Below are 27,207 nucleotides of genomic sequence, written 5' to 3' on the forward strand. Positions count from 1 at the left end.
ATACAATACATCTAAATTTTGATTATTTTTTTTCTTTTGAGTTATCCCCCTTAGACTATGACGTGCAAACTATATATCCGAACTGAAAATTAGAATCAAACATTAATTACGATTTTCATATTCCGACAAGTTATATAATTATTCCCAGACAACATTACGTAAACTGTTTAATTTTACTTGTAACTTCTGAAATCTTCGAAATGATGTTTACCAGTATGAAACAAATAATTCAAGGTTCGTCATTGTTGAAATGATCATCTTCCATATATCCAAATAGACTCTAAACTCTCGGACATCTTATCTTGCAAAGTATTTTTCATGAAGTTTAATGTGCAGACAGTTTAGAGAAAAAATAGTTGGATAGAACAGGTAAAGAAATGTTTCAATAGTTCGGTGTCTTATTTTTCTATCAGTTTTCTTTGGATCTAGTGGTAAGACATTCCCGTCCTTGACAAAAACTGCTCAAAAAGATGAAAAAGGTTCATAGTGTACGACTATAAGGTGGTATCATTTAATGTGTTTTTCCTACAATTACAAAATAAAATAAGTGTACCCATAATTGTACATGTCGTGTACAATCTGTACGTGTACAATCTGTGGATGTTTGTGGAAGTTTTACAGACTTTTTAAAAATATCCATATTTTGACATAAATCTTCTTTCTCCACTTGATAGAAGCTCATTTTTGACTATAAATCATCTTTGTATTTCTTTCAATTTTGTAAACTTTTACCTAACATTAAGCACTGTCCTCTTTAGCCTAAAGATGCAAATGAGTCTACTAGATTGAGTGATTTCAAATGTTTGGCTTTTCGCTCAAATCAAATTTTAAGTTCCTAAAATATTTAAACTTCGAGTGCTCTTATTTAATCTGTGTGTCAATGTTATTTTAAGACATGCAGTCGTACAAATAAAATATTGAATCTTGAATCTACAAATATGGCGATGATAAGCTTAATTATAAACTACGTCCTTGTTTTATCTTATTGTGTGGAAAGGTTCAACAAAGACTTTCCCTGACCTATAATTGTTTACATTTTACAAATTGTGACTTGGTTTGAGAGTTTCAACTTGTCTCATTGGCACGTATACCACGTCTTCTTATATCTAACATAAACACTGATAAATTGTACCAAACTTATGAACACATCATATCAAATAAAAAAAATGGGTTGTTTTAGCATTTTTAATAAAGTTTTTGTAAAACAAGATACATAAATGAAGCTGTATATATATACGCCTAAATAATGTTATTTTTCTTTCATCAAACTTTTCAGATTCTTAAATAATATATTATCCCTAAAAAGTATCCTTTTTATTCTCTAATGAAAGTTTCTTTCTTTGAAAAAAAACGTCCGTACGAGCTGATAAAAGTTTCAAAAGACGAAATTTGATAATCGATTAATCAAATATAATAATAAATTTTATTATAATAATTAGAATTATGTAATAATTAGAATTATATAAATACAAATCCTTATAGTATCAAACAGATTTCCGATTTCCACTGTGAACACGGATCTACGTCCACGGGCAACATATCATATATCCAAAGAAAGTCGCCGCGATTATAATGATTATCATTACCCTCTGAAATTATCAGTAAAAATTTTGATTAGTACATATGTCCCATCTGGAAGTGATTATTCCCTGAGCAGTCTCCCCTACTGTGCAAAGTGTCTCACAGTTAACTACGAAACATTGATTGTTCGGCAACTTGCAGAACATACAAGCAGACGTTTTTTGTCACTCTATTCACGTGCAATTGTGCATTTTGTGCACGCACTGCAATCGTCTGTATATTATACAAATTGTTAAGAAAATATTTCCGCAATTTACCATTTCTTCAAACTGATATGTGATTATTAGATAAGTTGAATTCATTAGGCGGGAAAACAAGTGTCGTTATTTGATAACCATGAAAAAGTGACTTTTGGAATTTACTATTCGCACTGAAGTAAATGTGATATACATATGGTAAGTTGTTATGATAAGTAGTGTTAGAGATAGGTTACTTTGATAACATACATAATATGCATATACGCCTGTATTCGTCACTTGCTATTTTTCGCTATATATTTCTTTTAACATTACGTTTTTGAAAAGATTTCTGTGGTATCATTTCTTGTCGGATTTAATCAACTTCGTACCCTAGAAAGAGAATTGTTAAATCTGTTTTACACATGTTCATTTGGTTAACGTATTTTGGTACTTTGGTGATTTCAATTCAAGTTTTTTTTCAGGAAATTTTTTTTTTACATTAACTATTTAGAACTCATTCTGAATTTGAAAAAAAGCAATTTTTGCAATCACAAATCTTGCTGACTGAATTGTCGCCCCTCCCTATTGTTGTTGATTTATTTCTACTTTTTTGGCTCTAAATAATACTTGGAAACATTAACCACCTTGACATGTTTACTCACTTTTCATTATTTATTCATAATAAATATATTTAACCAAAACTTTATTTTAGCAGACTATAATGACGTTACGCACGGTATTGGTGCCACTTTGCGTTACACGACGTTCCTAATAAAACGACGATTTTGACGTTGTTCCAGGGACAGTTTCAAACGTTGACCTTATATTCTACTCCTGTGAAAATGCCGCTTAAAGTAAAGAGATGTTCGAAGTTGCTTCTTTATGTGGTTTTATTTTTTCAAGCCGCGGTGCAAATGCAAAATTCCATTGAATTAAAAAAAAATTTTTAGATACATGAACAATTTTTATTTTTTGCGAAGAATTGTCTGCAACAATAGCACAAAATGACAATTTGATGTCTTGTAAAATGATTTAAATATATAAAAAGAAGATGTGGTATGATTGCCAATGAGGCAACTCCCCACAAGAGATCAAAATGACACAGAAATTAACAACTATAGGTCACTGTACGGCCTTCAACAATCAGTTTCTTCTATTTCTTAAAATTAAGCAATGCTCTCTCTGCCAGAAGACGTCTCCTATCTTGCAGTGAAATTGTAAATATTTCGTATCTTGTTTCGTCTCTTTTCCCCAATTACACGTTTATATATGTTTGTTGTACTTTGGTAATTTCGCTCCCTCAATTAATATTCAAATGCTTTTTGATTTGTCTTTGATTATGTGAAAGATGTAGGTTGTATATCGCAAGCTATTTTTGTTTTCATAATCTTATTCTATCAACACTTTAATCCTGGGACTATTATACTGTATACTAACGTTAATATAAAAGTCCAAGAATTTGGTTTTATTTAATTTTTCTTAAACAGTGACTTATACTTACATTACAATTCATATTATTTATTTTAACGTATAAGTAAGTCCACAATCTTAACATCAATCCCGATTTTATGGAAAATGTAAACTATATCATTATTTAAAAATCTCAAAAAAAAACTTTATAAAATGTGCATCATGTTTGAAAAAGAAATACGTGCTCTTATGCTGCCGTTACCAACTTTCAATAATTTAAAGTTGGTCGGGGTCTAAATTATTATTTTTAAAAAGAAAATGTTTTCATTGATTATTTTTTTAAAAATCAGGATTGTTTTACCAGGCAAATAATTAAGAAAATTAATGTTATGTAGGAATTTACACATTTTGCACATAAATCAGGCCGTTAGTTTTCTCGTTTGAATTGTTTTACATTTGTCATTTCGGGGCATTTCATAGCTGACTATAAAGTAAGGGTTTTGCTCATTGTTGTTTTCATATAGAAATTAGTAATTGGTCTTATACGGCCGCATCTTCTACTTTATTGTGAAAATGAGAACCGTGATTCTGTATTGTTTTGTTTTTGCCTTCGGAAACATATTTTGCAAGCTATTCTTTCATCTGATATTTTTTCACAAACTCAAGCTTCAAAAAAGGGTCGGCAATCAATACTTTTTTTTTTAAATATTTGAAATTATAGAATTTGGCAAAGTATGGAAAACTTTTACACAGACCAATACCTACATCACAGATTTCCAGCAGGTCGAAATCCGATTTTGAATAATACAACTTTTTTTTTTTTTACTAGATGTGATTTTTTAAGTAACTGCTATATGTGCATGTTTACATAGTTCAGTGTTTTCTCAAGCGAACAACTATGGACCGTCAGGAATGCATTTCATGCATTTTTTATACTGTACAATATTTTTGGTTCCGCGCTTCCATTTTCAACATATAAATGAGTATTTGAGTAAACATTCATATTTTAAAAAAACCAACTTTCTAGTGATATTCTTCCGCATGCGTTAACACAATTTTTATGTACGTGTGCATTTTTTAATGCATATAAATATTTGTAACGACATTATATTTTCGTATCATAAATTTCTGTTCATTGAAGAAGTGAATTTATAACGAGCGATAAGAAATATTACTTTGCACTCGATGATATCCGGGTATTTATACGATCGGTTACCAGTCAAAAACAAAAGTCAAATCTCTATGGCAACAATACATCGGAATGCCCTCACGGTCATCGCGATGTAAAAATTAAAATTCAAGCTATGTTTTGTGGCGTTCTGCGAAGATAAAAAAAAAAGATCTACTTTACACCGCAGATTGATTGGTTGATTTTTTTTCTAGAATGAGTTGGGAGTGTCTGTAAATTAACACCTTGGAGCTAGCTGCTACATGTTTGTGTGCCATCCATCATATATGTCGAACAACTACTTTCTCACTCTCTCTCTCTTTCGTTCTTTCTCAAATTATGGTAAAAGAAAAGTTTCAATTTCAATATACTAGTTTCATCACATGCCTATGTACCAGGCAATTCTGTTGGAGATTCGAGAAAATAATCTTCATTCTGCCACACTACTTCTAAATGTAATAACCTTATTTTCAAACACATATTGCTAGGTAGATGACTAGGAATTGTTCTACTCACAGTAGATAAAAAATGATCGTTAGGTATACTGAAATGTTTATGACATACAAGTATTTCTCTGATAAACTGTTTTGTTAAATGAGTCGATGCGACAAAAAAAATGAGTGCATGTTTTACTGAAATGTTCACGACTAAGGTGTACTTTTTCTCATAAATTTTTTTGTGATAATTTTCATTCATGTCTTTTAATAGCGACGCTAGGAATTACATATACTATCTGGCCTAGGAGGATAATTAAGAAGATCTCACTTTTGATCGCATTTTCTTTTTCAATGTATCTTGCTATAATAAAGTTGGAGTGTGGTCATTAGTAAGTTATCTCTTTGTTATACCTCTGGGGCCTTGTCTTCATGAAATATCCGAGTTAAATATTTTGACATCTTATATGCATGAATTAATGCAGATCTGTATTTTAATGCATTAAAACGAGAACTTTATTCTATATAGATCAGACCATATCATGCAATTATGTTATGCCAAATATGCAAGAAAATTCGTATACAGTTTAACGTTATTATAACGCGAACGTCAAATTACGGTTACGGGGACATTTCATTGGACATCTTAGATCGTTTCAGATTTTCTAACTGCAACTCAAACAAAAGTACATATCATATCATTTTAAAGGAAATTAAATGTATTTTCCATTCATCTCAGTTAACAGGTGTTAAAAAATTGAGATATAGTAGAATTTCGTTTGATAAAAAGCCTCCGAATTATTCTTTGTGTCATTTTGTCCATCGGGACATTTTATTGGACACGGGGAAAATGGCGATGTTTTTAAAATAAGACCGCAGTTACTTAATGATGACTTCAGATAGCTTCTTTGGGACATGTATAATTTTTCTGGTATTATTAAAATCCATTTTCGTCCGTTATATCTTATGAAAGTGAAGACAGAAAAAAAATTTACGGATTGAGCAGCTAATTGGGACATTTTTTCTCTTTTTTATTTAAACTCTTTTGACGATCTTCCTTCTCTTAAAGTTAAAAACGTCTGTTACTTCATTTTAAGTTAAATGTATACAAAACAATTGCAAAATTTTTAACCATTCTACTTACTAATGAATCCGCACTGGGATTGTAAAGACTCACATAAAACAAAATTGTAACAGCGGGACACCCTTGAAATGACGTTATAGGCATCGAAATGAGCAAAGTTTTTCATTAAAAAATAGATAAAGCAAAAAATCATCTATGTAATGGATTTCTGTAGTTTATTTCCTTTCGAATGATATGCATAACATGGATATTTATTGTATAGGATAAGAGCTTGAATTTGAATAACCCGCCTTCTAACCATATTTCCAAAGTGACACCAATATCGTGCGCAACGTCTATGTACTTAAAATTTGGAAACATTATTAAAAGGGGTTGAATGATTAAACACACACTCATTACATCAACTCTTGATGTAATGTCATTTTTACATTTATATGTTTTTGTTCACAATTCAGTCGTCATAATATATGTCCAGATATCATAATGTTAATTTATCAAAATTGTCACAAAACTTTGAGAAACGAAGGTGTCAGTACAAAATTAAGCAAAGGTTATATCTATAACACAAAATAAATGCCTACAAGGGACGGATCAAAGTTTGTTGAAAAACTATGCTATTATCTTATATTCATTGGCATTAAATTAAGTCTTCATAGTTTCTTTTTGAAATTTCTAAATGGTTAATTTCACCACTAGTAGCAATGAAATGTACATCAATGGGCGTTTTTCTATTGTTTGATTTTATTTATGTTGAGAAGAGAGGGATATATTTCCACCTTTATGTTTCCTGTCACATTTGTCAAGAAATGCCCATTGGGTCCATTCAAAAAGATACATGTAGTATGTGGTCAAAAGATCATCCTTTGAAAAAAACCTTTGTCATCATTTGTGTAGTCCGGTTTGATCCATACGACATAAATACCAATGATCTAAGACTTATAAATGTAGTATATAAATAAAAATTTACTTTTAACTGACATATTCGTACATATCCAATGTATCATACGTTTTTGGTCAAAACTTTTTTTTATTAAACTAAAAGAGATAAAAGGATATAGAAAGGTATGCCATGTTATCAAAATATATCCTCCATTTCTAAGATACGATCGTTTTTCCCTTACCGGGCGACAGACGCACACACAAAGGTCCAAAGTTTTTGAAATGTCAGTTCTGATCATTTGACTGCCTAAAATTTGAAAGTCCGCGTTATAATGTCAGTCCAAATGTCTGAGACAATCGAGTTATTTTTTCAATAGAACTATACGATTGGACAGATAAAAAATAAATATTTGGACTTAAAAAATTCAATCATTTGTATTGAAAGTATGTATATATAGTTCTTGACGTTAAAGGAAAAATAATGTTATAAATACAATAATCGATATGGATATGTTTATACATATTCTTTTATGTAACAGTTGTTACAATATGTCGTGGAAGTGTTTCACACGGTATGTAATTATTACGAATCTAAGAACAGCAATATAATTAATTTATCCCTTGCGAGATAAATGTTGCTAGCATTCTTTATAAACTGCAAAGTCCATTAGAACTAACTCCTAAACAAATATGCAATTCCCGACTTTGGACCTCTTGAAAACAGACAGACGGTAGCGTAATCGATCTGGAACTTCAATGTTGCAAACATCCAGCCGATCCGCATCACTGCATCTAATCATTTCTACGTTCATTATGATATGTGCAGTTCGATAATTTAATTACGCATCGCTGATAACATTTTTACATGTCTCATATGGTTCGATGATGTCTAAATCAATATGTTGATAGTCTGTTATTATTTTGAATTCTTTATTGATTGTTACACTTTCTCGTTTTAAAGTCACAATTCAAGGACAGGTAGTCTTTATCACAGGTAAGAAATATGTTTGTAAAGTCGCCGGTATCTTATGTAATAAACATGTCATGGCGGACGTCTAGTCTTTTTAAAAAGTGTTTAACAAGCAATTTTAACAGTATTATGTTTTTAAAAGTTCAACCGTCAACAAAGTTTCTTTGTTTACTTGCATATAGACTCAGAGTTCGTAACTGAAAGTAAAACATCCCGTTCAGTTTATCGCCGAGATGCTATCTCACGTCAAAAACATTCTGAGGTTGTTTTTTTTTTTTTTTTTTTTTTTTATTATTTCAGTTACTATTACTTGAGAAGTCTGTAGTTGCAAACTTCGAATTAGGGTTCCATCTAACAGGGTTTAAATCTTATATATTCAAAGACAAGTAATTTTCTATATATAGTCCCATCATGACTAATCTATAGTCGGTGGAGTATGAAGTATTGAGCACAGACACTACTGGACTAAAAATGCATCAAAGTAATCATGACAATAACCATAGTCTATGATAAGTGCATTCCTATGCTTAAGACTGTTGTGTAAAGGTAACAGATGGACAGGTAAGGGTGATTATGATGAAAATAATGATGATGATGAAAAAGAATTAGAGTTTTACGTCCAGTGAGAAATAGTTGATGCATATCTCAATACGAGAACGTGTAAATGTGATATGAAATGAACCCTGGTTTGTACTAGATCGAGACAGGGGTCGGACACTAGATTTCTCTCAGTCGATTCCAGTGAATTATGTACAAGACCAACGACTGTGCGTTAGCGTCTTCTAAACTGGTATGGTGTTTTTTTAATACTGTGTGTTGTCATTTCGAATTTGGAAATTGTGATACCGTATTAGGTGTAATACATTGTACCATCAAACCATAGTACTTGATATGGATATTATCTCATATGCATTGAAATGATATGTGACATTTTGACTGCAGTACATGTAGTACTGGATAAGATGAAACTTTTTTTACTAATGTCAAGATATTTTTTCTTTGAAACAAGAAATTCTGCACTTTTTTTTTAAAAGAGAAAAATTAACAGGAAGTCAATGATGGTATTACACCTTTAGGCCGTAAATATTTGTTCTCGTTTAGTGTACAGATCTGTTTTCCCTTTTTAATTTGGATCTTCTTCTACATTTTCCAGAAAGGGAAGATTAAGGTGCCCCGGTACATTTGTATTTTAGATTATAAAACATATGCCAGCATAAACTAGAACATTTTTTTTTCATTTAAGGTCATACTTGCTGTTGATTGATGGGCCAGTGAAAGTTTATTTGAATTTTAGAGTACATTTTAATGTTAATTATATTTATTTTACATGTGTAATCTACATAGCAAGTCATGTATAAATCCTGCTTACAAGCACAAAAATTCAAATATGCATTTATAATATAAAGCGATTACAGATGGTTTTCTCTTGACAAATGCGTTATAACTTATCATTTAATGGTCAACCTTGGACAACAATTCAATTGTATTTACTTTCCAATGTCTCAGTTAATATTCACCTTTTTCTACAGAATTTTGTTCTGAAGTTGTCGACTGGGATCTTTTATCAGTGTTCTCCTTCTCTTTTTATACATGACTATGATTATTCCGTCAACAGAGAAAGGGGCGTAAGAAAAGTCTGTAAAAAATAGGCTTTGTATGATTTTCTGTCTTTTCTTTTTCTTTGGCCAAATATTTCCTCAAGTCTTGAAATATATATAAGCCTTATTTTGCAATCTCAAAGGTAAGAGCGCTGCTGTGTGGTAAAGGAAATTCTAGAAAATCGCGTCAGAGGCACAAAATTTATAAAAACGTTACCTTCTTTTTATATGAACTTCAAGCCAAAATTTGCCTTTTTATAAAGATCCTGAAAATGAATGAATGTCAAATCAAAACAAGAATATGGAGCATGATTTATTGGCAAAAAACAATGCAATTACATAAATTTGCATACTGAAGTTCAAGTTGCTTGTTGTATTTACTTTGATACATGTATTTTGTACGATATTAAATTCAGTGAATAATCATACATTTTTGTAATACACCTTTAATATCAATCCCAATTTCTTTATAAAATCTTTTATCATGTCAAATCTTGTGATTTTAATAGACAACGCTGTCATCCTGCGGCGAAAATCAAAGGTTTTTTGTATTACATAAAACTCTAGACAAACAATTACCTTTCAGTGCATATGCATAATACACAACTACCGGCGTTTAGAACAAGGTAAGTCAAAAATCTATAATTGCACTAATATCCTATACGAATTTTATGGACAGTTAAACACCATACCGTGACGGGTTTTTAAACATTTAAAGTCAAACTTCTTTACCATTGAAATTTAAATTTCTTACTGTATTTCGTAGGTTAGACTACTCAGTGTATTGGGGAGAAGCTAGCGGAACGGATATCATTGCTTATCAATGGAGCATAACTCAAGAGGTACGTCCGAATAGTGTTTAGTGAGACCCACATTCCTGTTTTGATTGGTAAATACTGATTCATTCATACATAAACTATTGTACAGATTTATTTATTGAGAGATTTAACCACTTCTCACTACTGTGTATTACAGCATTGTATAGCGTGGGTGACATTTACATTTTACTGTATTAGAGGACCGGTGCATAAATTTACTTGACAGTAGCCTGGATTTATTATGTGAAGCTGGATTCATAGGAGACCAGACTGTAGTATAAGAATTTCGGATTAATACCGTCAAGTGCAAATCAATTCAAATAAGAAACCTCGGAGTACATATGTGAAGCTGAAGTTATAGGATACCAGACTGTAGTATAAGAATTTCGGAATAATACCGTTAAGTGCAAAACAATTCAAATAAGGAACCTTGGAGTACATATGCAAATTATCTAGTGAATTAAATCAAAGATTTTTAACTACTATAAAAGGAAATAAATACTCAATTGGACAACTTGAGGTAACAAAGCCAAAACTTTTGAGATTACGTGATAAGAAAACTAGTTTATTTAATCTTTAGGCTTACACGTAAACATTTAAACTTCATTAAATTTGTTGTTTATGTAAACAATTCGATAGTCTGTAGCGATTTTTTTAATTGATCACTTGTGAAAGTTTCGTTTGTTTTTGATTATATAATGAAATCCATTTAAATAGAGAAATCCAAAACATCATTGATTTTTCAAATATGGGGTTTGTTCCTCTTTATTGTTTACTAGGGACACTGCTTTTTGCAGTCTCTTCGGACTCTTTCGGCATGAACGGTCAGAAAAACTCTTATACTCGATTCCCAAAATGGAATGCGTGTGTCAATGCTTCCATTGCTTTCGAATTCAGGACGGATCAAGCTGATTCCCTCCTCATGTATACGGACGACAAAGGCGACAACGTAACAAATAATTTCTTTATGGTCGTATTAGAAGGGGGGAGTGTGGTATTAACGTACAAAATTGATGATAAGATGGACGGCAGTATCAACATCAAGCTCGGACCTGGGTTGAACGACAATCGTTGGCATACTGTCAAAGTTCAGAGAAACCGTCTTGAGACCATTCTGACCGTGGATCAGAATTCCGATAGTAGGATATCTTTAGACGAAGATATTCATTTTGCTCATATCCCTGAAAACAACGATGTATTCTTTGGTGGTCTTCCGCAGGATCACTTCCGAACGAAGCTTAGATACTTGGCACTGCCATCTGTTATGTTTAAAAACGTTTTTCGAGGTGACATCCGAAACGTTCTTTATTACAACTGCACCTGTAAGCCTGTTCGAGGAGAGATGCTCGACAGCCGAAACGTAGATAATCGTCGACCAGAAGCTTGTGAGGCCAGAAACCCGTGTGGTGAGGCTCTGTGCATTAGCTCTGATAGAGGGTCCCAGTGTAAAGTGGTAGATACCGGATGCGGAAGTGGTAAGTACAATTTCATGATAAACTGGTCCACCATTCCATCAAATCTCCGCACCATAGCGATAAGTGAACACCACAGGGGTCCAGTTTTTTTTTAATATTTTATGATTTACGATGTCGACGTCGGAACCCAATGTCGTCTCTTGGCGAACAAGAATATCATTTTTCTTAAATTGTTTGCAATATAGAAGGCGAATACTGAATACAAACTTCAGAGGCATTTTACATACACTATTTTATAATAATATATAGCCTATTAACTAACAGTTTAGTAACGGTACTTTATTGTTCATGAGATTTGCCTCTCTGGTTTTCAGAGGAATCAATCTATAGTGGCTTATGTTTTGGGGGAGAGGTGGATTAAAGTGCTGACCAGAAGATTTTTGTATTGGTATTAACACAAATGCACTGTTCAATGTAGATGCTTAAAAAAATTGCTCTGGAAATTTATATCCCATTGAGGCTATTATATCCCAAACAGGATATTATGTAACCAATATTAGGTAACTGACTCCAACCTCTTAATATTGAATTAACTACTGTTAATTTTTTTTTAAAGCATTGAAATATGAACTTGTTACACAACTTAGTCAACCAAAAATCTTTTAACTGTCCTTTAAACACAGATAGAATAGCTCGTTAGGATCAGCCAAATGAGCCTTTTTAGTCTATTGAGCCTTTTAGCTTTTGTAGCGCCAACAATGTGGGTGCTTTATTAAAGATAATTACATAAGAGCTTTGGAAGTATTGTAAACACCGTATCGTATAATATGTACCCAATTTTATCCCTAATGTGTTTTATATATAAGCCATATAAAAAACCGCTGATATATGATACATGATTTTCATTCAAGAAGTCATATACATTGTTTGTGCTATTGACACGCTTCCAAAATTATTAGCGCCTTGACTGCCAACAGAAAACATTTAATATGTTTCGTTTACTGCACATTATATACATGTTCTTATTTAATAGAAGATAAAATTAATCAAATAAATGAGAAATGCTACATTTTCGCACGTAGATGTAATCTTTTCTGTCAAAATAAACACCTTCCGTCCTTTTTCAAAACATTATAGTTAACACATTCTTACACTATGGCATCATTGGATGAACTTGATTCCAAGTTGGTGCATATATATTATGTTTATCCTTAAAAAAGTAAAAACTCCTGCAAGAACCCTTTTTGTTAGTTTAACTTATATAAAGTTATAGTTTTGCGTTAACAATTAAATCATTCGAGTATAATTCGAGACAAACCCAGTATGGCTTATACTCCAGGAGTATCATTTATATTATCAGTTCATAGAACTTTTAAAAAAGAAGATGCGGTATGATTTCCAATGAGACAACTTTCACCAAGAGACCGAATGACACTGAAACTAACAGCTATAAGTCACAGTACGGTCTTCAACAATGAGCAAAGCCCATACCGCATAGTCGGATATAAAAGGCCTCAAAATGCATGAATGAAATCAAATGTTTCAATTATACAGTTATGATCACGATGTGCTGCAATCTCTCTGAGTTGAAGTGAAAATGAAGCATAGTCGTAATTTTAAATGAAATATCTGCCACTGGCATGACTGGACTTCATATGTCCAATTAATAAATCTTTTTATATAATTAAGATCGGAATTATATCTTTTCTCAGAATTATGTGTTAATGGCTGGTTGTCAATACTGCAGGTAGAAAGACGTATCCCAAAAAAAGGAGGGTCCGTTGGTGAAACCTTTTTTGAACGACCAATGCATTTAAATTGGAACAAACATTTGGAAACATCCTTTTATCCTAGGTTGGATCCTTTTATCCTTGTAAAAATTGCTGGATCCGCCCTTGGTGTTCATACTTCATTGTGAATATAAGAAAAAGAGAGACCAAAGATACGAAAAAAAAACATTCAAACTCACAAGTCGAAAATAAACTGACAATGCTATGGCAAAAAGCAACACAAACCCAACAAAAATACAGGGTGTTCTCAGACAAACGAAAGGGTTATCAGATCCTGCTCCACATGTGGAACATAGTAACACATATGTCAGTGAAATTATTATAAGTGTATTTTGTTGCCAAAAAATAATTGAATTAGGTTTTGCGAAACAAAATAAATCAAGTACATACAACTTACATACGAATACTAAAGGTACAAGTTTCTGATTTGAATGATTGTTCTTAACTAATAAAATATCATTCAATCATGTTTAGTGGTTATAAACTCATTGCATATGAATTTTAATATTTTTTGTGTACAATTTCCGGTCCTCAATAATAATGTACTCGCCAAATAACTATTTTCATTTATTAAACACTTTTTATTTTGATTATGAAAGTTCGTATAAACATATTTTCACAGTCTATTTAAACCGCAGACATAATTTGTACGCTTATTTTTTCGGTTCAGAGATTATGTTGTATAGGCATGATTCAGACTTGTGTGGGTTTTACATTAAATACATGTACCTTTTTACACATCATACATGTAGGTGCAGTTCTGAATGAAAACAAGCTCAATAATTGCAGCATAAACGTGTGTAGGTTTTACATAAAATACATGTACATTTTTACACATCATACATGTACAAAAATGTAGGTGTAGTTCGAAATGACAACAAAAGATCACAGCCTACACGTGTATATGTAAAGAATACAAGGGCAACACCGTTTAACTCGAAGATATTGTAATTATATAAAAAATCATAAGAAAAATTTAAACATGTTAAAGGCTTCAATAAAATCGAAACCCAAATCTTCTGTCATATGTAAGCTGAGATGTAAGCTACCAATCTGAATATATGCATGAGGTCGTGGATGGGGTTTACTGAATAGAATATAATGGACCAAAACAATTAAGGATATTTAAAAATAATAATACAGTAACGAATCACCCACCTCATGTATTGTCGTTCAGATACAAACACATTTTTTTAGATTGCGAAATTTTACAAAGGAAAAATTGTTCAACAGTTCTGTCACAGAATAGAAGTTCCTTCGTGAATATAAGTTCCAAAAGGAAAATATATTCTGGAATATTATTTTCACAGGAATAAATATTACAGTATATGTTCCTAACGGAATAAATGGTATAGAATATTTGTTCCAAAAGGAATAGATATTATGACAATGTTTATCACAAAGTTTCCATTGGAACTTCTGTCAGGTGGAACAAATATAAGTTGACAGTTCTGTAGATACGTGTTTATAGTGTAGAACGACATTTTAATTTTTAAGTTTGATGCACCCAAAGTTGTTTTACTTCAACATGTTCAAGTTTAATAAGAGTAAATACAATGTACATATATGAGGTCGTGTATAGGGTTATCAGAATAGGGAATAATGGTCAAACACTTAAAGAAAAGAAACGTATGGACAAAAACAGTTAATGCACACATTCAGAAATGAATCCCCCCTCCCCCCCCCCCATATAAATATATTGCCAATCAGATACAAATAATTCTTTGGGATTGCAAAATTGTACAAAAGAAAAACCTGTGATTTAGTTTTGTTCAACAGTTCAATAAAGATATATGGTATTATAGTGTATAAAACGACATATCTTTAAGACATAGATGCAAAGTTGTTGAAAATATTTCAAGTTTAATGTAGATTTATCAGTTTTCAATTTTCACATTCGGATTTCGTTGCAAAACAAAGTATAAGGGAAGGTATCGGGATTATAATTCTCCAAACTGCATTTATCACTTATTACTATTTTGCCAGTTCGTTGTGGCAGTCGAACATGTCAACATGCGATGTGTATCACCATAAATACATTATATTACATGTTTTATGTATAATTAATGAAGTGTCGAACGGTCACACCTGTTTAATATCTACCTACCTGTAAAATTATCTTTACAAATATTAGGATCAACATAGATTTAGGTCTAGAGACATTAAAGGTCTTTACTTACTGGGTATTTTAAAAGTATGACAAGTAGATTTAGAATGATTAACGTTTAAGCAGTGCCCATCTTCTTTACTATGAATACGGCTTTATTATAAGATGTTTTGTCATAAGGCGTTTCACTTTTTGTCTCAAGTCTGTGCCTTTTATAGCTTTCGATACAGTATTGGTTTTGTTCTCATTGTTGAAGACTGTACTAGGACATACTTGCTTACGTCCATGCACGTCATTTGAACTCTGGTGAATATTTGTCATATCACATCTGATATATTTTGCATTGCTTTATGGGAGATCGTCTTTTTGAAACAAAATTGGAATGAAAATTATAGAACAAAAACAGCTTATAAAAATGTCCTTACATATTTCCCAAGTATATATTATATATAATGCAAATTCTTGTCTAAAATTGATGAATCAACAATATTGTACTTCTGAATTATGCTTATAAACAGCCTCATCTTTTAAACAAGTCATGCTTATCGAAATTATAAGTAGTAAAACTAGATTTAACAGTAGATCTAAAACTTTATATCACAGTAAAATCTACTGAAGCATATCATCAACAGAGATACGTTGTTATTTATCTGGTATGAAACTTTGTCCGAACTCTATTATATTAGATGAACAGGTGTAAAACTCTACATAAAGTTTGTTATATAAGATCTATAGGTATCAAAAAGGTGGGATTTAAGTGTCCTATCATTTTAATCATTTAAACTTGTTTGAACCTTCTTTTGGTCGTGGTCTTTTAGGGATGAAATCATTTAAAGGGGCGTATTCCTTTGCCTCTAATCAATGATTCTTACATTAACATTCGATTGCAATAAAGACCTGCCTCTTGCCTCCTGAATTTTCAAAACTGCGACCATTAATTTGAAAAAAAAGAAAAGAAGAAAAATTTACTTGTACATTTTGAATGGTCATATATTTTATTTCAAACCAGAAGCAATACAGCTTATAGGTATATCATAAATATAAACATGGTACGTTTAGTCAGGAATAAGCATATACTGTTTGCCACTGGACACTACGCAAGTAACACTTAATAAATCCATCTATCCCCATTTCACATGTTAAGGTTTGTATGGGGTTTACAGAATTCAGAATAATAGGCAAAAGGTTCAGAAAAAAGGCAAACGTGAAGAAAAGATAAAAAGACCAAAAATTGACACACAAAATAAAGAATAGAAAATAATTAGGTGCTGAAATATAAAGAATAAAGAGTTGTGGTCAAAATAAATAAAGAATATTAAAAAATGGTCTAAACAGTAAATGAATCAATTACACTCATCAAGACTCTTGCAAGTTCCATGACTCTGTAGAATCATTCGGTAGAATTCCTTATCATTCACATTTCTGCACTCGTCTTTATGTATGAATATTGTGCATCGTATTTACCTGCATCTTTTGATGTTATATATTATGAACCATGTTATTATCTTTAACACTATATGATGATGTAGTAGATAGTTGTATCATAATGACTGTCTCATCTCCCTGATTCATTGATATGTATCTACATGGTGCCAAATGTAACATGTAACATTGCATTGTACTTAACCCTTTACCACCTACATGTATTTACTTAATTGCATAAAGAAATAGATGTAACAAAATGGTACAGGAAAATACATGAGGAAATTATGTTTTGGGTCACCTTATTTAATGTTGGTAAAATAGAATTATGTGTTATTGCGGGGTCAAAATCTTCCACTTGTCTCAGAGTTTCAGTGTTGTCGTGGAATGTTGTTTGTCGTTCTTTTCTTTTCTTTCCTGTTTCTTTCTTTGACTTTATAACTTTTGAGTGTTCCCCCCTTTCATTGTATCTTCATATATACTTAATAAACACATGTGTGTCGTTTAAATAACTATTGAAGGGGTCAATTGGATGTGTCAATACCGCAGAATAAAACAGAAATGTATTGTCAATCTAAAGTGTAATGTTTATGTGAAAACATAAATCCTACAACCAGCCAACTTGATTTGACAAATTACATTTATGCAAATAAATATTAGCTTAAGTTTTACTTGGAACTTGAACTTTTAATTTCTCAAAGACACACTATGGTATGTGAATATGAACAAATATAATGCATATAACAAATAATAATGCATGGAGCCGAGCGTCAAATACAATTAATGTAAGACAATGACATTATTTATAGGATTTTTACAAAGTGTAATAGTATAGCAAAATGTACAAAAGTCTCTGTTATCCAGCTTCTATATAGAGCGAACGGAAAAGTTAGTCCTCTTTACGGTCCGCGTTGGTTTAAGCGATGTTGCTATTTTTTTGTCCTGTTTCTTAAGCTTGTACGAATAAATAAAACATTTCCCGACAAAGCACATGCATATAAAACATGTTTACAAAAGAATACTAGTAGTAGGGATGTTTTAGCATACAGGGTTGATTGATTGATTGTTGTTACACAAATGATGTGTCGCTGCTAGATATAATTTATAATGGAATTGTGTTTCTATACCATTTCCAAGCCACATGTACAGTAGAACGAATGCAGACTAACAGCGAATAGAAGTACATTCATCTTTCATAGTTGCCTTTTTGCCAAAAGCTACAGATATTTATTTCCTGCAGGCAGAAATCTTTATTACCTTAATGTTTTGTTTCAGATACAATTAGTATCCATCATATAGTACTATAACTTGTACTCTTGTTCTTGTATCTGTTTATCAACCTATATCAGAAGATAAAAAGTGATGTAAAAAGAAAGAATACAATTGAATATTCTTCGTATAAATAGTACAAAAACAGAAAGAAAATATGATATTTTCATATAAAAGGCTTGTGGTTTGTCTCGTGGGAATATGCATTTGCACATAAAAATCTCCACTATATAAATAGACCAAAGCCGTTGGAAAGGATTTTCTTTGGAACTTTGGCGAAAAATAATGGAGCAAAATTGGTAAATATAAAAAGAATAATTAAGGGAGTGGATTAAGAAGCGGATTTAGATTGGATAAGTATCCAGGGTTCCCTTATTGAGCAACATATATATCAGCTAAATGCATAGATCTTACTGAAGTCCCACTTCTTACGTTGGCTTTTCTGGGACCCTGGATCCGCAACTTATTAGAACAAATCAAACTCTGTAGCTTCACACTAAACGTTCTAAATTAAATTCATTTTATCTTTGAAACAGAAGGGAAAGCCACCCAAAATTTAAAGGTGAAAATGACTCTTGAACTCCTATAATGTTTCGGGGCTATCCATATACTTTATAACCTTGTCTGAAAAAACAGTTTTAAGTTGACCATTGTGTCTTTGGTACTAACTCCACTCTCTATCTACATTTTTGTGTAGATGTAAGATCTACTTTTATACTATCATTATCTTGTGTAATTAGTTTTTACGATCATTGATTATGTTTTGTGATTAACGTAGCCCGCCAAGTCATCCTATATTATGATGTACAAAGTAAATACTTAACACTTTGAAGTTTTCGGTGCTTATTATTTATTCTAATGTTCAATCTGAGTTATTTAAAAACAAACACAATACAGAATCTAAGACATGTTTGTATAACTTGTAGATTCTAATATATTTTCTTGAACATAGTAAACAAAATTTACTGAAGTATAGACCAAATTTCAAAGTATAAGTCGCTTACTACCATACCTATAAGTAAATAATGCTGGTGATGATAATGTATGGCTGCTTAACGTCCAGCGGGGAATTGATATGCATATTCTAGACGAAAATATGTTAATGTAATAGGAAAAGGATATGTGAGGTAGCGCCAATGAGACAGCAACAAACTGACAAAAAGAAAAGACAGGTTGATACATTCGTTCCAAGGGGTTTTAATCTGTGGATAAATTGAATTAAAAACTTAGTAGAGATCTGCATGAAATCAACGCCAAATTCTTCAAATAATACGCATGCATATAACAGATCTATGCCAAGAACTCGCAGTAAAGATATGAAATAACCAACACATGAAATAATTTTAATCTCTTCATAAAGGATTTCAATTTGATACAAAGTAAATACAGATAAGTAATGAGAAGACGAAGCTGTAATTCCTTGTTCAGACATCTTACTTTGACATGGTTGTTGTTTCTTGCATGTGTTTTAGTAAATATCCTACAAGAATCATTATATAATAATTCTTACTGATTTATCAATTCCCCGCTGCTTAGCGTAATTATATAATAATTCTTACTGATCGTTACACTGATTGGTTGATTATTTATGTTTAACGACACTTTCAAAACTAATGACTATTTCCTGACGATCATTGATATTGTTATATTTATAAGTTAACTGTTTACAAAATTTTGATTTTTATGAAATACTTAGGTTTTTCTACCTCAGGCATATATTACCGTAGCTGTATTTGGCAACACTTTTAGGAATTTGGGATCTCAATGCCCTTCAACTTCGTACTTTATTTGGCTTTTTTTTTTTTTTTTTTTTTTTTTTTTTTTTTAACTTTTTTGGATTCGAGCGTCACTGATGAGTCTTTTGTAGACGAAACGCGCGTCTGGCGTATATATGAAATTTAGTCCTTGTATCTATGAGGAGTTTATTTGTTTGGCGGAGGACGCCAGAGTATCCGGTGAAAACCACCCGATACCACGTGACCGATACCTTAGATACATTTGATGAACTAAACACCAATACACATGCATCGTTACAGCTTAACTACATAAATGTGATTTATTGTTTCAGACATTGTAATAAAAGTAAATGCCTTTTAAGTGTTAAAAAAATCTAAAGGTCAAAGCCATGACCATAGAAATTAACTTGATGAACAGGTTCTTTGTGTCTTTTTGTTACGACAGATGGTGATCTTTCATCCTTGAAAATATAAGTTATATTGATTTCAATGTCAGCATAGAAAAACAAGAAGCGAACTTAGCTGCTTTGTCCTAATAAATAATTAAAAAATATCAGTTACACAATTTAAAATCAAGACGTTAAGGTAGATTGAGCGTATTGTAAATCTGGCTTGACATGGAAGAATGATATATACGCTAGTAAATTGTATCGATAAGTCAGATTTGTGTCAAATCCTTATTTTTTGCTATTTTTAATTTTCAATCTTCTGTGAAATAATATGAAATAGAATGACGCTTACTATTTATAGCGACTTGACCATCACTTCTTTTAAGTAGGTTGAACTAAACCTGAAGCCTGGTTTAGACATATACTTAAACTTTAATACAATAGGTATAGCATGAAAATTTTAAGTGGCAACTAACAGAAAAACATATGCAAATTATGACGGACGGTCGGACAGTAGAAATGTTTCAATATATGTGCCTAGACCTGCGGTTGATTATTTAACAGAGGAGACATAAATTGCCAAGGACAAAGACAAGTGAAAAAATGCATCTACACTCACAAAAAACTTGTATTTCTTATATAGTTTTAAAGACTTAGTGTAACAATTACTTGTGTATATTGTTTGATAAAAGCATTTCTTTTTCATCTTTTCTTTTTGTTATTGCAATTTCCTCAAGCGAACCATTTATTCAGTGTAGTGATGAATGAAAAGAAAAAAAACACGTTAACCTTTGTTCAAAAAACCTAGTACTTACACTGCGACTAAATATCTGATATCGTTAAGAAAAGTTGTTTCAGAGCGTACAATGTGTGTGATCTTTCCACTATAGGACTATGTTTATCTGCTGTTCGTACTTGTTTTTTCGAATCGATAACAACTCTGGTCAATATACAAACTTGTTTTCATTCTTTCCTTAAAAAATGCGGACTTTTTTGGGACACACTAAGATCGAAGTGAAACAGACTTACATATACAATTAAGCAATGTGAAGCTTTAAAACAAGGTTAATTAACACTTCCACTCTTGGTTAATCTCATGTTTTATAGTAAATTTTATTTATCTAAGGTTTGAGAATTATCCCCATTTATTAAAATTCAACAACGTATTATGAATTCGCACACAGTTATTGGTGAAGTTAAAACAAAAACAATCCAATTCGTAATCCAAATGTACAAAATGAAATTGGCATGTTATGTAAACAATATCATGCACAACAAGTGACATATTATCTGCATATTATGACCATTTGATAACCAATATTATTCTAATATACTGTTTTTATTATTAACTATCGACATCTTGACATGAAATTTTGATTCAAAAAATTAAAAGTTTCACAGACATATCTTTGTTATGATGTGATTTGTTTTCATTTCTTTCAACGGCTTTTGACAAATTTCAATCAGTGTTGTCATGAGAACTTGAGTTAGCTTTCCTACACAGTATCAAAATACCCACAATGCATTGCTGATTATGCACCCAGCGAATCTGTACACCTTTGACGACATTCTTATGGCTAAAACACTTTATACAATCTTGATGTATCTCAAGTATAGGAAACAACACATAAGGAGTTCATCCGAGGTGTTGTTTCCTGCGCATATTTTCCCCATTTGAGTTGTTGAGGCTCAGTGTTGAGGTGATTAACCCCTGAAATATTTGCCACTGTATATTAAAAAAAAACTGTCAATGAGTGCGACATAGAAATATTTAAAGTGGTTGCGTAGAAAGTTGAACCTGCCTGACAAAGGGGTTCCAGGTAAATTTAGTTGATTGTACTCTTTTTTTTAAAATAAAAATAAAGGGATCTTCAAATCACTTCGACCCCCTTCCCCTCTTTTTTTTCCACTTTAATTTCTGGATCCGTTCGTCAGGGAGCACAACTACTTTAACACTACTTATCCTCCATTATGTCAAACCCATGCAATTAGTTTTATTTTGATTCTGCTCCCGTAATTGTAATTGTAATTATTAAACAGGATCGAAGTAAGTTGTGTTTTATCCGCTCGAAAGTTTCTTTCTTGAGTAAAAATTCGGTTGAATTTGTTATAGAGTATATAAATCTTACAATTAACCGATTACATCGTTCTTGTCTATATGTCTTTCAAGTGAAAATTGAGATACATATTTTGCTGACAGTGCAAGAAAAAAATATTATGTACGATTTAATTGCAAAATAATGATAGACACTTGGCAGCATTTTGCTATAGACACACAAAAAGACTTTATATTGGTATTTACCTCGCATACCTATCTGTGCAGCAATCAAGTACAGACTGATAAATACGAATTACTAAGGAGATACACGAAAATAAAAACATTTTATTCTAAAATTCCTAAATTTTTCACACATATTAATGAAAAACATTTGGCTGACGTATTTATACAACATAGTTTTACCTACAAACATGATTTTGCGCCAAAACTATCAACTGTCTCGTATTTAGATGTGTCAAATCTAAGTGTATCTTGTGCAGAGAGATATAATGTCGATAAAACTGATATTTCTGTTGCACTTCATTATACCTTGAGGATTGCAGTATTTAAGCTAGCTTGCTGGGCTAAAAAGGATAGCTGCGGATATGAAAACTTTAACCTAATTCTTCCGTCATACCGTTGATGTCTCCCACAATACAAAGAGAGAGGCGAAAGATATCAAAGGCACACCAAACTCAATATATAATTCACTACAAAATCAAATGAAGTTTTTAAAGCAGGATATATACATTTGTATGCACACCTTTCTGGAGCATTTGAGATCCCCAAGGATTCAGGCGCGGATCCAGCCATTTTAAAAAGGGGGGTTCCAACTATATACTCCCATTCAAATGCATTGATCGGGCAAAAAAGGGGGGGGGTTCCAACCCCGGACCCCCCCCCCCCCCCCCCCCCCTGGATCTGCCACTGGGATTTCCTGTGGTTTGTTTTGTCTAGTTGTCTATGTTTCGTCTTTTGGTCGTTTCCGTTTTTGGTCAAGGCGTTGCCATTTTGATTTCAACTATCTTTTTACATCTTCCGTATCTCCTTAATTTTCCATATAATCACTAGTTGCACGTTATACTTCAAAGCATGTTTCTTTTCCTGATTTATTTTGTCGGGAGCATAATGATCAAAAGCATGTCTGAGTGTAATTTCTCAGGCTTCGACTGGAATTACATTCTGATTACCCTCGTTAATTACAAAGTTACATGGAATGTACATGTTTTTGTCAATTAGGGTAAAATGTTAAAAAATCGATGAACTGCACATAGACATATATGACATATTAGTACCGTGTGTACGCTAGTCAATTACTGCATTTCAACGAATCATATTATCAACTACATCTTGCGATTCTTAATGATAAGCAACAAATTGTTTGCCGTTAAGAACATGTAACTGGTAATTTATGTTCCTCAAATTCCGATAAACACTTGTTAAACATGATTCACATAACAACGCATGTTTTGACGCTAATAAATTGTAGCCCAATATTATGATGTCGTTCTACTTTTTTTTATGTTGTAAGTTGTGTTCTTTCTCAATAAACTTTTATTGGAGCAATTGTATGCAGACAAAACAAAATAAAAGAAATAATTGCAAGACAAACAAAGGCAAGAAAACGAAAATAAGCTGAATATAAAAAAGAAGATGTGGTATGATTGCCAATGAGACAACTATTCACAAGAGACAAAAATGACACAGACATTAACAACTATAGGTCACCGTACGGCCTTCAACAATGAGCAAAGCCCATACCGCATAGTCAGCTATAAAAGGCCCCGATATGACAATGTAAAACAATTCAAACGAGAAACTTGCTTTGAAGTTTTGGTTACACATGTGATTGTCTCATGCTGATTGTCTCGTGATCTCTTGATATCTTTTATGTATTTTTGGACTGGTCAGCTCGGGGTCATAATAATGTTTAGGGTGACATTACTAGAAAAAATAACATGATAAAAAATTCACTTATGAAGACGAAACGCGCGTCTAGAAAACCAAAAGATGAGCCATGAGTGTTTGTCCAGTACATATACTATATATTTATTTTACATTATGAATGTTTTCGTCCATAAAATGCGTTACTGAACAACAATCCATCCATATACTATGTTTTGTTTACTTTGTCATAAATCATAATATGAGGAAGGCGCTACCTTAAATGCCAGCTTTGTACTAAGACAATGTCCTAAATATAGATTAGGTTGTTGGTTGTTTAACGTCCAGTGGCAAATATTTCATGCATGTTCAGAACGAATGTCCTAGGCTACATTAATATATTGTTTATGTCTAAAATAAAATTATAAGTTCAGATGGAAAATGTGTAGGGAACGAACATTGAACTTGAAAAGGCATGAGGGGTAATGGTATTTTTCCTGAAAAAAATATTCTGATTCCCAAATTGATGAATAAAAAATCTATTCAAGCATACGACAAAAAAAATATTTTGATATTGACCAAAAATGATTTTATATTTCAGAAATGCAAAATAAATTGAACTTTTATATATCTAAAAACATAAAACTTCCCAAACCGCACATGTTACTCCGTACACAGTAGTTTTTAAGGTGATAATAAGGCTGTATTTGCCAATTTGTTATGATATACCTTTAAACTAGTGTTCAATTTTGACTAAATAAGTTTAATTGATAGCGCTGAAGGGCTTTCGTAAAAAAAAATCAGACTCTAATAAACAAACATTTGTAATTCTGATCATCGTCAGTTTGTAAGTTCTACATCAATTTTTTGTACTAATTAAGAGTCGGTTTTATGTTATTTTTTGCATATATATTTTTTTTTGTTACATGTACAGGATGTAGCTTACTTTTCAAGTTTTTAAATGGCAGCAAAATAAAATTGAGAATGGAAATGGGAAATACAATTATTTTTGTATGTGCCTGTCCCAAGTCAGGAGCCTGTAATTCAGTGGTTGTCGTTTGTATATGTGTTACATATTTGTTTTTCTTTCATTTTTTTACATAAATAAGGCCGTTAGTTTTCTTGTTTGAATTGTTTTACATTGTCTTATCGGGACCTTTTATAGCTGAAAATGTGGTTTGGGCTTTGCTCATTGTTGAAGGCCGTACGGTTACCTATAGTTGTTAATGTATGTGTCATTTTTGTCTTTTGTGGATAGTTGTCTCATTGGCAAACATACCACATCTTCTTTTTTTATAATACAAGCATACAAAAGTAATCATGTCATATTTTTGTGTCATAGTTGTTTTCAAGAAGACACATTTGGTTTCTAGACAATAACTTGAGTATAAGTGAATGGATCTCTATGAAACTTTAATACACAAAAGGAAGATTAGAATTGATTTTGGTACAACATTATTGGGGAGGGTTCTTTTCCAAATTTTGGGGTTTTCTTCCAAAAATTACCTTATTTACATTGATTATACTCCTCTAGTATTATATATAGATGCAACAAATAGTGATTTGGCAGGAGATGCACTCAAAATAGGGTATTTTTTATTTAATATTTTATCTGTAATTTGTGCACTTTTCCAATGATATGTACTTCTTGATAATGTCTATGTGAGTATCATGATGAAGAAAATATATTTAGTAAGTATATATTCACAATTGACCTGCTCAAGTGCACTGCAAAAGGATCTTCTTTCCCTTCAATTCCAAAAATTACACATGATTGTTTGTTCTCACAGAAACACATGAGTTATTTGGTAAATAAAACACTTGTCATTGTTTGAAACTTTCAGTAATAAAAATTAAGTTTAGCCTGTTTGAAAGTTTCACTGATTATGAACATTTTTAACAGAAAATGTACAAAACACTTGATAAAATTGCATTATCTGCAGAATTATTGATATCTTTCCTCACAATATATTCACAAGTACATTAGAACTAACATATTGTCCATGCTATTCTGATCTGAGTTTTTATTCATACATTTACTGACATGGCTGGTGCTGTTTTAAGTTCTCTTCTTTTTCTGTTTCTTGAGAAGTATTTGTTTAACCTGTTCAGTCACTATAAAGTGTTACAATTCTTATTTAGACGCAACACATAAATAGTGACCAAAAAGGTACTGCTTACACATTTTCAATATTTTTTTAGGACTTACTATCATATGAAATTAAGGAGATATATGTAGTTAGAGACTGCTGCTGAATAGAAATATGTGGGTTCACCTGATACCTGTTTTTAAATTAGTCCATATTGAAGTTTAAAGGATCCAAAATTAAAACATGTTTGATTCTAACTGACATAAATATATTTTATATGCTAAACATACATCTGAGGTTGTATCAGGCTGTGCATGGCGAAGCATTTTATTGCCTTTAGGTTTGTACTTTTTTTTGTTTTGGTCATGAAAACAAATTTGTAGTTCTGTTGTGAAGTTGCTAACATGAGAATACCCAAATTGCACCTAAATTGTCAGTTTTTATACGACCGCAAAATTTGAAAAATTTTTCGTCGTATATTGCTATCACGTTGGCGTCGTCGTCGTCGTCCGAATACTTTTAGTTTTCGCACTCTAACTTTAGTAAAAGTGAATGGAAATCTATGAAATTTTAACACAAGGTTTATGACCACAAAAGGAAGGTTGGTATTGATTTTGGGAGTTTTGGTCCCAACATTTTAGGAATTAGGGGCCAAAAAGGGCCCAAATAAGCATTTTCTTGGTTTTCGCACTATAACTTTAGTTTAAGTTAATAGAAATCTATGAAATTTTGACACAAGGTTTATGACCACAAAAGAACGGTTGGGATTGATTTTGGGAGTTTTGGTTTCAACAGTTTAGGAATTAGGGGCCAAAAAAGGGCCCAAATAAGCATTATTCTTGGTTTTCGCACAATAACTTTAGTTTAAGTAAATAGAAATCAATGAAATTTAAACACAATGTTAATGACTACAAAAGGAAGGTTGGTATTGATTTTGGGAGTTTAG

General features: G+C 31.8%; 1 protein-coding gene across 16 annotated transcripts in view; it reads left to right on the top strand.

Annotated features, from left to right (window-relative positions):
* Nucleotides 1-1,704: 1,704 nt before the first annotated feature.
* LOC139503942 (uncharacterized) overlaps nt 1,705-27,207 on the top strand; it is an 87,291-nt gene continuing 61,788 nt past the window's right edge. For 8 of the 16 annotated variants that reach the window (XM_071293969.1, XM_071293971.1, XM_071293968.1 and 5 more), the window contains exons 1-2: nt 7,541-7,729; nt 10,070-11,596. In XM_071293969.1, the coding sequence (XP_071150070.1) occupies nt 10,870-11,596 (727 nt within the window). In that variant the 5' untranslated portion in view covers nt 7,541-7,729; nt 10,070-10,869. Of the gene's footprint in view, nt 1,977-7,520; nt 7,730-9,892; nt 9,930-10,069; nt 11,597-27,207 lie in introns of those variants that run through there. The other 8 variants (XM_071293975.1, XM_071293978.1, XM_071293979.1 and 5 more) reach the window with 3 other exon arrangements.

This window comes from Mytilus edulis, chromosome 14 (genome assembly GCF_963676685.1).
Source record: "Mytilus edulis chromosome 14, xbMytEdul2.2, whole genome shotgun sequence".
NCBI lineage: Eukaryota > Metazoa > Mollusca > Bivalvia > Mytilida > Mytilidae > Mytilus > Mytilus edulis.